Genomic DNA, 13,594 nt, shown 5'->3' with positions numbered 1-13,594 from the left:
CCTGCATCGGCAGGCGGATTCTCAACCACTGCGCCACCAGGGAAGCCTGCCACGGGAGCTTTTAAAAACCTTGAAGTCCAGGCCACTCTCCAGACCAGTGGAATCAACTCTGTGGACCTGGTGCCCAGGCAAAAGTGGTTTTTAGAGATTCCCAGAGGAACCCAGTGTACAGGAAAGGTTACACACCACTGCTCCATCCCGTCTTCCCATAAAATTCTTAAGCAGAACACATTCAAATGCCTCAGTAAGACCAACGTGAATACCCTTACCTCTATCAAGATCTTCACCAACAGAACCAGGGCCTTCATGATAAAAACGTCTTGCAAAGCCCTCTATCTGCTGTCTGTAGTTTAATATTTCACCTCGAGTGATCTGAGAAAAGCAGGGTTGCATTAGTTTAGCCCACTGGATATTTTTCAACATCTTTACTCGGAAAGTAAATCATTTCAAGGTACCTCTGTGAACGTTCTCTTTACATCTCCCAGAGTACGCTCCACGTTCAATGCATCAGTAAACAGGTTTGACCACATGCTCTCAATCTTGTCAACCAGTTCTTTCTCTGCATCGGAAGGCTAAAAAAAAAAAAAGAACAAACAATAAATGATCAGCAGTTTGGAAATGAAATTTCTGGTCAAAGCTTCTGCTTTCCAGGACTTCTGCTTCTGCGTAATGGCAGGCTAGGTCATTCGAACAAATGCTGGTTGAATTATACAAATTAGATATTTATAATAAAAATAAAATCAGGAGAAAATAATTTTTTAAAAGAGATAGATGACATAGGCAGAAAGAGAAATAACCTAGAGAGATAAGCCATTCATAAAGTAAAACCGAGCTTCAAATCAACCTCAACTCTGATTAAAATAAGGTTATCTTGACCTGCTAACACACCCAGCTGTGTTGTCATAAGCAAAAATAAATCTCCTATGATGAAACATAACATCATCTGTAGCCTCCAATTCTCCCTACAATTTGTCATATATGATGTCCAGAACTCAATCAGAAATAATAGGACGATAAGGATACAAATGACTTGAAGGAAACCAAGAGATACACAGACAGTACAAGCAGACAGTAATGGAGTTCTAAGACACAGAATTCTAAATAATGTTACTTGATAAAGAAAAAAAAAGATAGAACTGAAAATTTTGACTTTAATTATAAAAATATAAATTTTGCATACTGTGCATTTTTGTTTTTACCTTTGGAGGATGCTAGAGAACTAATTTACTATTCTGAAAACATGTAAATACAGGGTAAATAACCTGCCCTTGTTAAATAAACTGTATCTCAGGGTAAACAGATAGTTTTTAAGGAAAAATTTCTCTTTTTTCATTTTTATTATTTTTTTATTGAAGTATAATTGACAATACTATGTTTTTTTGTTTTGTTTTGGGGTTTTTTTGCAGTACGCAGGCCTCTCACTGTTGTGGCCTCTCCCGTTGCGGAGCACAGGCTCCAGACGCGCAGGCTCAGCGGCCACGGCTCACGGGCCCAGCCGCTCCGCGGCACGTGGGATCCTCCCGGACCGGGGCAAGAACCCACGTCCCCTGCATCGGCAGGTGGACTCCCAACTACTGCGCCACCAGGGAAGCCCTGCAAGTCATTTTTGGTGGGTCTATATACTACAAATTTTCTATGCAGTAAACATGGTTTATATATAAATTGTAAATTTATCCAACTAATTTATTGAAATAATTCCAGTGAATTGGAACTGCTAGGACTAAGGCTATCCAAAATTTATAGTTTGAGTTCAACCTAGATTTCCCCTACTATTAATGTATAGATGGGACCTCATCAATCTTGTCCCCCAGTGTTTATGTGGGTCTGTTTCCTAAAACTGTATAAATGTTAGATTTTTAATCTTAGGTAATATGATATTACAAAGAAATTGCTTTTCTTCTGTTATTGTTCAGCTCAGTCATCTTCATAGATGCTTAATCCTTACTAGTCACTTGTGTTATTTCATTTTCTTCCATTGTTTTTTTTTTTCCATTTCCCTTGCTATATCAATGTCTTTGTTACTGGTCTGTAAGAACTCATTTATGACTAAGGATGTTAACCATTTGTCATGCAAAACAAATGAAATACCATATTTTATTGCCATCAATTTAACATGGTGTTTTGTATTTTGGTTGTGTATTAAAATATAATCATGTTGTGTTTTTAAAAAATAAAATAAAATAGGAACTTCCCTGGCAGTCCAGTGGTTAGGACTACAAGCTTCCACTGCAGGGGGCAGAGGTTCGATCCCTGGTCAGGAAACTAAGATCCCACATGCCGCACAGTGCAGCCAAAAAAAATAAAATATAAATAAATAAATAAAAACAAAAACACACAAAGGAAGTAAGGAAGAGAGGGAGGGAGGGAGGGAGGAAGGAAGGAAGGAAGGAAGGAAGGAAGGAAGGAAGGGAGAAAAGGAAAGAGTTCACTTACAAAGAGACTGTACATCGCCATGGTGCGGTACCTCTCCTGGACATCCCGGTATCTTAGTTCCATCACTAAAGATTTACTTCTTATTTCTGCGATTGTTGCAAGGACAAACTTGAGATCTTGAAGGGTACTGGGGCTCTTCTTCAGGTTTTTGGTCAGGAACTATAAAAGAAAGTTCAAAGGGACACTGAATCGCATAGGGGAAAAAAATACAGCGCTGAATGAAGCCCTGACGATCATGAAACCCGGGGCCCCACTACCTCTATCTCTTCGTGCAGATGATGGAGCTCCTCTCTGGCTGACTCATTAAGGAGCTTCCCAAGTGAAACCACCCAGGACTTGGCATTTTCCTGTACGGTGTTCGCCAGGGGTCCGAGCTGAAGGCGGATGCAGTGCTCATCCTTGATCAAGGGGTGATGCATCACTTCAGAGGCGATCCTGGAATAGAACTGCAACTTCTCGTCATAGGCAACACAAGGGGGCTTCTTGGCAGCAAACTTCTCCATCACGATGGCTTTGTCCAGTTTCCAGAGCGGTCGGTACCGCTTCCATTTCTGCAGGTACTTCATCAGATGGATCAGAATCCTGTGGGCGTTCTGGGGGATCATAACGGCCTGCTCAATTATCTGAGGGTTCTGAGAAACATCATTGTAAAAGTTGATTATAACAGGTTCTTCTTCCTCTCCCTTCTGAGGGGGGCATTCTATGCAGCTGCCATTCATCCAGCGAACAAAATTCTGGCAAAATAAGAATTGGGGGAAAAAAGACAGTCTTTTAGTATCTATTTTGCTTCCTATGTACATATCACGTTCAGTAATAAGTCTTGCTAGTAAGGGATATCACTTTATTATTGATAAGCTGTGCTAGGTTGCAAAAAATCACCACAATCCTTTGTTCCTCCCATCAAGAGATTCTGTCTGTTGACAAAATGGTCTATCGGGAGTACCTATTTTCCCGCTCTGGGCTAGCCCGTGACTTGACCAACAGATAGGGGAAGTGGCATTATGCAAGGTCCAAGCCCAGGGCTCAAGAAGCCCAGCAGCTTCTACTCTCATGCTCTTGAAACCTTGCAGCCACCAGATGCACGAGCTTCAGCTAGCCTACATGATGATGGAGACCCAGGAGAACTAAGGCTCCCCAGGCAACAGCCAGCCAATCATCAGACATGTAATTGAGCACAGCCAAGTTCGGATGTATAAAACAACATTAGTTTCCAGTGTCCCAGAACAAATTTGTCATTGGACGTCTCCCTGCTGTATAGTCAAGAGCCCCTCTTCTTTCAAGCAAACCATGGGTGGTTATACATAACATCTCTGAACCGTAGTCTGGCCACCTGTAGAATGGGAATAACAACAATTACTGATTCTACTGCTCACTGTAATACTAATACCAAACTGATAGCTAACGTTTATTTAGAGCTAATTGCCAAGCACTGTATTAAGTGCTCTACATGTTGTGCCATTTAATTCTCCCAACCCACTCTAGAACATGGATTGTATTATCATTTCCACTTAAGAGATGAGGTAATTCGATCCTAGTTTAAAACTTTTGCTCATTGCTTTCAGTCATGAAATACGAATCCTGAAGCTCAAATAGTGCAGTCAAGCCAACTTAAGTCACCTCGCCATAAGTGTTCATTTGCAGAGATTTTTGTTAATGAAAGGCATTTCCAACATTTTCGAAGAGGATAGGTAAAAATTCTTTTCATTTAAAATAAAGCATTGATAAAAATATAATAAGAATAAATAAAAGAAAGCCTTTATGAAGATAAAATAACAGTTTTCACCACAAAGCCTCAAACCCATCTATGGCAGGCATGGGAATAAACTGGCATGAAAAACTATGATTAATATCCATCATGTTTCACAAAGAGTCTTTCCTATTTATTTACCCCTTGGAAATGGTTTTGTTTTCCTGTTCAAAGACTTGGTAATGTAACACCTAAAAGTTAAAGAGAATTTATATGACCGAGGTTTAATAAATGACCTATTTGCATAGATTATAAAACACGTGCAATTTATTCATTAATTTCCAAGTACAGTGAAATGAAATTCCCTATTTGTAATATCTACACTTAGTTTTATGCTAAAAAACATGCCTGAGGGCTTCCCTGGTGGCGCAGTGGTTAAGAATCTGCCTGCCAATGCAGGGGACACGGGTTTGAGCCGTGGTCTGGGAAGATCCCACATGCCACAGAACAACTAAGCCCGTGCGCCACAACTACTGAGCCTGCGTTCTAGAGCCCGCGAGCCACAACTACTGAGCCCACGTGCCACAACCACGGAAGCCCGCGTGCCTAGAGGCCATGCTCTGCAACAAGAGAAGCCACTGCAATGAGAAGCCCACACACCTCAATGAAGAGTAGCCCCCGCTCGCCGCAACTAGAGAAAAGCCCGCACACAGCAACGAAGACCCGATGCAGCCAAAAATAAATTAATTAATTAATTAAAAAAATTTTTTTTTAATGCCTAAGGTATGTTTGACTTCCTGAACAAATCAAGTGAAAAGAAAGATATTAGTCTCTTGAGGGGGTGTGACATCTCTTATCCACAAAGATGGCCCTATTTTCCCAATGTTGGTAAGACGTAAACTTTGGGTTATTTGCCGACTGACAGTCATTTGACAAGCGAGGTGCTGGGGGTTCCAGAGTGAACAGACACACAAAGTTCATGGTGTCGTGGAACTTGCATTCTAGTGGTGTGAGCTAGTCAAAGCATGAACGAGCAGGTAAATATATAAGAAAAGGTCAGATGGTGATATGGGCTAGGAAGAAGACGGAGTAGGGTGATGTAACAGAGAAGGGCCGGAAGGAGCCAGCAAGTCAAGGTCTGGGGGGCAGAAGGTTCCAGGCAGAGGGAGCAGGAGTGCCACCATTTCAAGGAGGAAGTGGTGTTACCTGCTGGAGGTGCATTAGGCTGGGGAACAGTGGGGTGTGTACAGGTAGGAGCTGATCAGAAAGGCAGGCAGGTGCTAGATTGCAGAGGGGCTCATAGACCAGAATGAGGAGTTTGGATTATGTTTCTAAGTGCAACGTGAAGTCATCGGGGGCTTTTATACAGGGATGACATGAAACGATTCACGTTTTTAAAGGAGAATCCTGACCACCTGTGGAAACATTACTGCAACAGTCCAGGTGAGGGACGATGAACTTGGGATGGACTGGTAACGTGGAAAAGGAGAGAAGAGGGGAGATCAGAGGCGTGTGTGGGGGAGAGAGTCAACCAGACTTAGCGCCGGGCTGGATGTGGGTGGATGGGAGAAAAGAGGGATCAAGGATGGCTCCCAGGGTTTTCCCTCAACCACTTGGGTGGATGTTGGCGCCGTTGCCTGAAGTAGGGAAAATGGGGGCAGGACCAGGCTGCACGTTGGAAAGCCAAGAATTCCATCTTGCACTCGCCAAGTCTAAGGTTCAAGGGGAGACAGCCGGTAGGCGACTAGAAACATGTGTTGTGTAGTAGAGAATTCTGGGTTGGAGATGGAAATGCGGCGGGCTTGCCTCCATAGGGTTGGTAATAACGGCCATGGGACCGGTCGTGAGGATGCACAAAGAAGATAAAGAGAGGTGAGAAGGGAGCCGGCATCAAGCCCTGGGACACCCCCAAACTTCAGAGGTTTACAGAGGAGGAGCCAGGAAGAGACTAAAGCGGTCTGGACAGAGGACAGGGTGGAGCCTGTGTTCTTGACCTCGTGGGTCACCTGCTGTCCGGAGCTGGTGGGCCCAGCCCTCTGTGACAAGGGGTCAACCGGGAAACAACACACAGTTCTGTTCCTACCTTGGTCACCTCCACACAATTTCGGACACAGTGGACGCACAATTTGTCAACCTCGCTCGCGCTGGGGTGCAGGATGATCTCGGGCGCCGTCAAAATGGTTTCCATTTGGAACAAAGGGACGTTTCCAAGGATTAAAGAATTAAAAGACTGCAAATTCCTAGGAGGGGTTAATATAACAGGCTCAGTACTCAGCAGCGTGAAAGATATCCGACAGCGGGTGAAAATGGCTACAGTCCCAGCCGCCACCTATAAAAAGCCTGCGACAAGGAATAACACATTCTACGGCTGTAATGGACAGTGTGGGATGAGTTTCATTAGATACCCTTTTTATGGCCCAAATTTTACAAATAGTCCATTTCTACTTTGGGGAAGTTAGAATACCTATTAGTTGGAAGATACTTAGTAATGATAACGCCAAAAAGCTGTTTGACTCTGGTTCAGGAAAAATGAACACTCATGTCCCCCCTCCGCCTGGCCCACCAGACTCTGTCCTTTCCAGGATTAAATCAGGGATGGACACTTCATTAGCCTGCACACCGGTCTTCCTCTTCCCCCCATCCCCACCCCAATTCAGTAATCCCTACAGCCAGAGAGAGTGTATAAAACATGTAACTCTTCTCTCTCTGAGAAGAAATGCAAGCTCCTTCCAGGGTCTTCATGATCTGGCCCCTGCCTGCTCAGCTTCCTCTCCTACCCACTCCCTTCACTCTCTTTATTCCTTCCTTCTGTTCCTCCCACGTGGCCTCCAGGTCTTTACACTGGCCTTTGTCTTCCCCCAGAGAGCTCCTCCCCTTCCAGCTTGCTCCTTAGCTTCAGGGCTCGGCTGAAACATGGCCTCTCTGTGGCCTTTCTTGACCACCCAATCACAACAGCCCTTCCAGCCTCTCCCTGGAACATTATTCTGCTTTATTTCTTTCACAGAGAATATTTATTTCCTTGAGTCTTGCATCTCTCTCCTATGAGGATGGAGAAGCTCCAGAAAAATAGGGGCTTTATCTGGTCCAGTGCCTGGTCCAGTCCAGGCTCTAATAAACGTTGGAATGAATGAATGAGTGAATAGATGGATTGATGGGTAAATGGATGAATGGATCAAGGGAAAACATAGTGTATTAGAAAGAGAAAACTCAGGAGGTAGCCCTGTACAAGGGGCTGCTTTTTTTTTTTTTTTTGGCTGTGCCAGGCGGCTTGTGGGATCTTAGTTCCCCAACCAGGGATCGAATCCCGGCCCTTGGCAGTGAAAGCGCGGAGTCCTAACTACTCGACCGCCTGGGAATTCCCAAGGGGCTGCTTTAAGAGTCAAAGTTAGAAGCAACATTAAAAAGCAAATGATGGGCATCCCTGGTGGCGCAGTGGTTGAGAGTCCGCCTGCCGATGCAGGGGACACGGGCTCGTGCCCCGGTCCGGGAAGATCCCACGTGCCGTGGAGCGGCTGGGCCCGTGAGCCATGGCCGCTGAGCCTGCGCGTCCGGAGCCTGTGCTCCGCAACGGGAGAGGCCACAGCAGTGAGAGGCCTGCGTACCGCAAAAAAAAAAAAAAAAAAAAAAAAAAAAAAAAAAAAAGCAAATGAAATATGTAGAAAACAGATTTATTTAAAGGATCAATGAAGTGAAGTTTGTCAAACTGCAACCAGGGGACTTCCCTGATGGTGCAACAGTTAAGAATCCATCTGCCAGTGTAGGGGACACGGGTTCGAGCCCTGGTCCAGGAAGATCCCACATGCTGCAGAGCAACAAAGCCATGTGCCACAACTACTGAGCCTGTGCTCCAGAGCTGCGAGCCACAACTACTGAGCCCGTATGCCACAACTACTGAAGCCCTCAAGTCTAGAGCCCGTGCTCCTCAACAAGAGAAGCCACTGCAATGAGAAGCCCGCGCACCGCAATGAAGAGTAGCCCCTGCTCACCGCAACTAGAGAAAGCCCGCAGGCAGCAACGAAGACCCAACACAGCCAAAAATTAAAAAATAAAATAAGTTTTTTTAAACTTATTTGTTAATTTAATATTGTTTTATCATTCATTTCTATGATTATCACAAGAATCAATTTCTAAACTTTTTGATAGTTGTAATTCATTTTTGTGAAAAATCTCATTGTGTCTCTTGTAGTGTAGTCACTTTTCTCATATTACAAAAGTATTTCCGTAAGTTAATGCATAAAAGCACACTTGCTGTAAATTCTTTTCCAATTCTATCCTTTTATTTTGTGAAAAAACATTTAAAATTTTTGCATCCATCGTCTGTCCATCTCTTCTCTTATGATTTCTTCCTTTTCTTCCAGAATAGAAAATTCTCCCTATCTATCAGAGGTCTGATATATATCACATACAGTTCTCTTTTTTCAAATATGGTTTTAAATTTTATCTGTAACTTTCACATTTAATAAACATTGAGTGTCAACTAAAAAAAAAAAAAAAGAACATGAGCCAAAATAGGAAGTCATCTTTCCATTTTATGAGTGCCCTTTGGCCAGAAAGCAGACTTACTGTCCAGCTGATTTTTGTTCTGTACCTTGTGGCTCCTCTTTAACTATCCATATGTGTAAGATATTTTAATCTATGCACACTGTCTTTAAAACATGCAATATGAACATTAACTTACTTCAGGATGAGCTTTGTCAAGACCTCGTAAATTCTATTTTCCCAGTATTCGTAGTAGGAGGCCAGCTTGGGGGCCTTGCCCGTGTTGGTGTGGATAACCAGCCCCTCGACTTTGGTCAGTAGAGGCCCAATGGCGAGATAGCATCTGACCATGTGGTCCACATCTTTGGCCCTTTCTCGTTCAATGTGCTCAAAGAATTCCTTCATGCCTGCAGTGGAAGACACCTGTTACAGCTCTTCACAAACACGGGAAGGGACATTACTCAAGAAGCAACCCAAACATTAGCTGTATATCTTGCAAATATGAAAGCAGCCTCCAATCTTGACCAAAAGCAGAAAATAAATCAACACCACCCGAAGCGAGACACATCCAAAGCAAAAAATACATGACAACATGGGAATGAACGGCGCTTGTGCATGCTTTGCCTTTGGGCAATCTTGCTTGTCTTGAATTGCTTGTTAACTAATCCTGAATTCCTTGTTGATTAGTCCAAGACAGCTTAAAATACCCTGTTTGAACAAGTAAATGTGAGCCCATAAAACACAGTTCACCGTACTGTTACAAAGTTATTGACAAAGGTACTATTGGTTTTCATAGACTTAGGAATTTGTAAAACTATGTAAGCAATACGTAAAACACCGCAAAAAGTAAGAATTACCCATGACCTTTTCAAGTAAATGCCTGAGATAATGAGGCATGTTTTTATTCCATTTGTGGAATAAACTCTGTGTGTGTGTGTGTGTGTGTGTGTGTGTGTGTGTGTGTGTGTATGCACAATCATACCCAAGAGGTTTTTCCATTCCTTCCCTAATCAAAGAAACAAGAAGTCAGATCTACCTGGGAGTTCTTCCTCACTTTTAGGTGCTGGATACTTAAAGAGATTTATGGATTCTATTAAGGTAAGTCTGGAAGAAATGTCATCTGCATTCTTATGAATCTGGTGGACGAGGGACTCAAATTTCCCAATGGCCTGTTTGCACCGAGTTATGTAGTCAGCAATACCTTCGGAGAAAAAGAGAAAGAACGAAAGAAAGATAGCTGGCTTTCAACTCTTCCTCTCCATATCCCTCCCGCCAACATCCCTTCACAGGAAGGATCCTGCTCCTTCCATCCCCTTGGGTCTTTGAGGTGACAAAGATCCACGTGGTCCCTGGGGACTGGAATAAGGAGCCGGTGCTCAGCATCAACCAAACGATACATTTCTTCTGTTTGCTTTTTAGCATCATCGGATCTGAAGCACGGTGGGGAGAAACAGGAGGTACGACCCTCTTGCCTTCTCATTGCCATGGCAACAGAAACCCTCCACTACACGCAACCCTGCCTACAGTTAGGCAACCCTCTGGCCTGTTGCTTAGAAAAGTAAACAGCAAGAATGTGAATAGTAAACCTGAGTTAAGCACTTATGATCAGTTGGGCGATGGCCTAAGCATGTGACGTTGATTACATGATCGAATCCTTACAACAGCCCTATGAATTCGGTACTAAGATTATGCCCATTTTAGAGATGAGGAAACAGAGCCTCCGAGAAGTTGAGTCACATGGGTAGAAGCTGGACTTTTAATCCAGAGGTTTCACGCTGGAACCCACAGTCCAAACACACATGTTCTCTGTACAAAGGAGAAGGGAGGAAGGGGAGAAAAGGAAATGACAACGAAAAAAGGGGAGAAGATTTGGAGCAAGGGAAGGGAAAGAGGAAGAAGGGAAAAAAAATAACATAAATGCCTTGTTTATTTTTAAAAGTAAAGGAAGAAGAAGTATGTACTTTTCCTTATTACTCCTGCTAAATACAACTAAGAACCCTGCATATTAGCCATAAAACAAATATAAGACTCTGAAAGGGGGAGAGACAGCCAACCAGCGGGGACCCCAGGATCCAAGGAATGATGTGGTGAGGAGGGCCCTGGGATCTTTTTCCTGGGATCTATATCCCAGACCTGGAGCTGAAGGAGCCGGCGACCCATAAGTGCCCATGGGTACAGGCACACATGCACCAAAAAAAGCCTCAAGAAAATCCTGTTTTCTCTGACCAAACGACCAGGAAAGGGACACCCTAGCAAGACAAAATTTTAGACAATAACTGCTCTGCTCCAGCCAAACACCACAGATAAAAATGTGACCCTGCCCTCACCCATGCCAGAAGGGCCAGGTGGAGGGGGCCTAGACTTCCACCCTCAGAATGTTGTAATGAGGTGCCCCAAACCCCTGTCCCCTTATGCCTGCCATGGTGGCATCAGAGGAGGCCATGGAGGTAGATGGGACTTTCGCCTCCACAGTCCAGCAACGAGCACTGCCCCCTGCCACCCCACAGTGTCAGTGGAGACTGCAGGGGGGCTAGGACCCCCACCCCTCCCAGCAGTTATGTGGAGCTTCCCCTCAACTATCAGTGAAGGCTGACTAGGGAACCTGGATTTCTACTTCCACCTGACAGTAACAAAGGGGAAATCAAGATATTCTCAGAAGGGAAACTAGGCGATTACGCCACCAGCAGACCTATGCTGCTACAGCATAGGACGTAAGGATGGCCACAGGAAAAAGGATGGGCACAGGAAGTTTTGTAAACAGAAAGGACCCAGTAAGAGAAAGACCCTGGGAACATCAGGGAGGAAGAACGAGCACAGTAGGTAAAAATATAGGAAAATACAATCGTTTTTTCCTTCTCTTCTTGAGCTTCCTAACTTAGGTTTGACGGTTACAGCAAAAATTATAACACTGTCTGTTGTTGTCCAAAATGTATTTAGAAGAAATATTTAAGATAATTATATCATCAGTGGGAGAGGGTAAGGGGAGTTAAGGTTTCTATACTTTACTCAAACTGGTAAAATTCTATAGATTTCTATACTTCACTCAAACCAGTAAACTGTAATGTTATGTATATGTAACCTAGAGCAACCGCTAAAAAAATGCTATAAGAACGCTATAGATAAATCAAAATGGAATTAGAGAAAATGTTCAAGTGGCCCATGGAAAGGCAAGTAAAAGAAAAACAGAGAAACAAAAAGAACAAGCAGAAAACAAAAAGATTGACAGACTTAAGCCCTAACAAATCAATAATTACATGAAATGTAAATGGCCTAAATGCACCAAGACAGAGTAGGTTAAAAACATGACCCAGCTATATGCTGTCTACAAGAAACTCATTTCAAATACAATTCTATCAGCAAGTTGAAAGTAAAGGATGGAAAAACATATACTGTGCAAACATTAATCAAAGGAAAACCAGAATGGATATATTAATATTAGGTAAAGTAGACTTTAGAACAAAGAAAATTATCAGAGAGAGTTGAATATTATATAATGATTAAAGGGTTTAATTCATAAGAAGTCATAGCAATCCTAAACTTCTATGCATCAAAACAACAGAATTGTAAAATACGTGAAGTAAAAAATGATAGACCTGAAAAAAGAAATAGGATTATAACTGGATTATAACTGGACATGTCAACATTCCTCTCTCAGTAATTGACAGAACAGCTAGACAGAAAATCAACAAGGATATAGAAAAACTCAACAACATCATGAACCAACAACGTTAATCAACATTTATAGAACATTCTACTCAGCAAAGTAGAATACATATTCTTTTCAAGTGGCCACAGAACATAAAACAAGATAGACTATATCCTGAGCTGGGAAACAGACCTCAACAAATTTCAAAGAATTGAAATTATACTGAGTATGTTCTCCAACCACAGTGGACTCAAATTACAAAACAATGACAGAAAGGTAACAGGGGAAATCTCCAAACACTTCGAAACTAAACAACACACTTTTAAATAATCCATGAGTCATGGAGGAAGTCTCAAGGGAAATTTTTCAAATACACTTAACTGAATAAAAATTAAAATACAACTATCAGAATCTGTGGGACACAGCTAAAGCAGTGCTGACAGGGAAATTAATAGCACCAAATGCCTACATTAGACAAGAGGAAAGATCTCAAATCAATGATCTAAGTTCCCACCTCAAGAACCTTGAAAAAGAAGAGTAAAATAAATCCAAAGCAAGCAGAAGGAAATAATAAAGATAAGCAGAAATCAGTAAAATTAAACACAGAAAAACAACAGATAAAATCAATGAAACAAAGAGCTTCAGTAAAACTGACTAATCTCTAGCAGGACTGAAAAGAAAAAAAGAGAAGACACAAATTAACCATATCCAGAATTAAATAGGAGGGATCACTAAAGATGTACAGTCTTTAAAAAGATAATAAGGGAACAATAAGAACAACTCTGCACAATAAATCTGACAACTTAGATGAAATGCACCACTTCTTTGAAAAGCACAAGCTACACAACTCACCCAACAGGAAATAATCACTTGAGTAGTCCTGTAACTATTAAGGAAACTGAATCTGTAATTTTAAAACAAACAAAAAAAGAAGAACAAAGAAAAGAAATCACTACACAAAAACCTGCACACGAACATTTTTAGCAGCTTTATTCATAATTGCCAAAATGTGGAAGCAACCAAGATGTCCTTCAACAGGTGAACAGATAAACTACAGTACAACCACACAATGGAATATTATTTGGTAATAAAAAGAAATGCACAATTATATGGAGGGACCTTAAATTTTATTGCTAAGTGAAAGAAGCCAATCTGAAAAGGCTGCACACTGTATGATTCTAATTATATGACATTCTGGAAAAGGCAAAACTATAGAGACAATAAAAAGATCAGTGGTTACCAGTCTACCCAATTTCAAGACTTACTCTGTAGCCACAGTAATTAAGGCTTCAAGGCTCTGTGATATTGGCAGAGGGACAGACACATAGATCAATGGAACAGAATAGAGA

General features: G+C 42.3%; 1 protein-coding gene across 1 annotated transcript in view; it reads right to left on the bottom strand.

Moving 5' to 3' along the window:
- DNAH10 (dynein axonemal heavy chain 10) overlaps positions 1-13,594 on the bottom strand; it is a 116,215-nt gene that overhangs the window by 64,350 nt on the left and 38,271 nt on the right. The window contains exons 17-23 of the mRNA XM_028480570.2: positions 9,636-9,800; positions 8,799-9,006; positions 6,204-6,360; positions 2,691-3,167; positions 2,434-2,592; positions 456-572; positions 270-372 (exon numbers count right to left, since the gene is read on the bottom strand). Of these exons, the coding sequence (XP_028336371.1) occupies positions 270-372; positions 456-572; positions 2,434-2,592; positions 2,691-3,167; positions 6,204-6,360; positions 8,799-9,006; positions 9,636-9,800 (1,386 nt within the window). The remainder of the gene's footprint in view (positions 1-269; positions 373-455; positions 573-2,433; positions 2,593-2,690; positions 3,168-6,203; positions 6,361-8,798; positions 9,007-9,635; positions 9,801-13,594) is intronic.

Source organism: Physeter macrocephalus, chromosome 19, assembly GCF_002837175.3.
Source record: "Physeter macrocephalus isolate SW-GA chromosome 19, ASM283717v5, whole genome shotgun sequence".
NCBI lineage: Eukaryota > Metazoa > Chordata > Mammalia > Artiodactyla > Physeteridae > Physeter > Physeter macrocephalus.
This window is presented reverse-complemented; position numbering and strand designations above follow the sequence as displayed.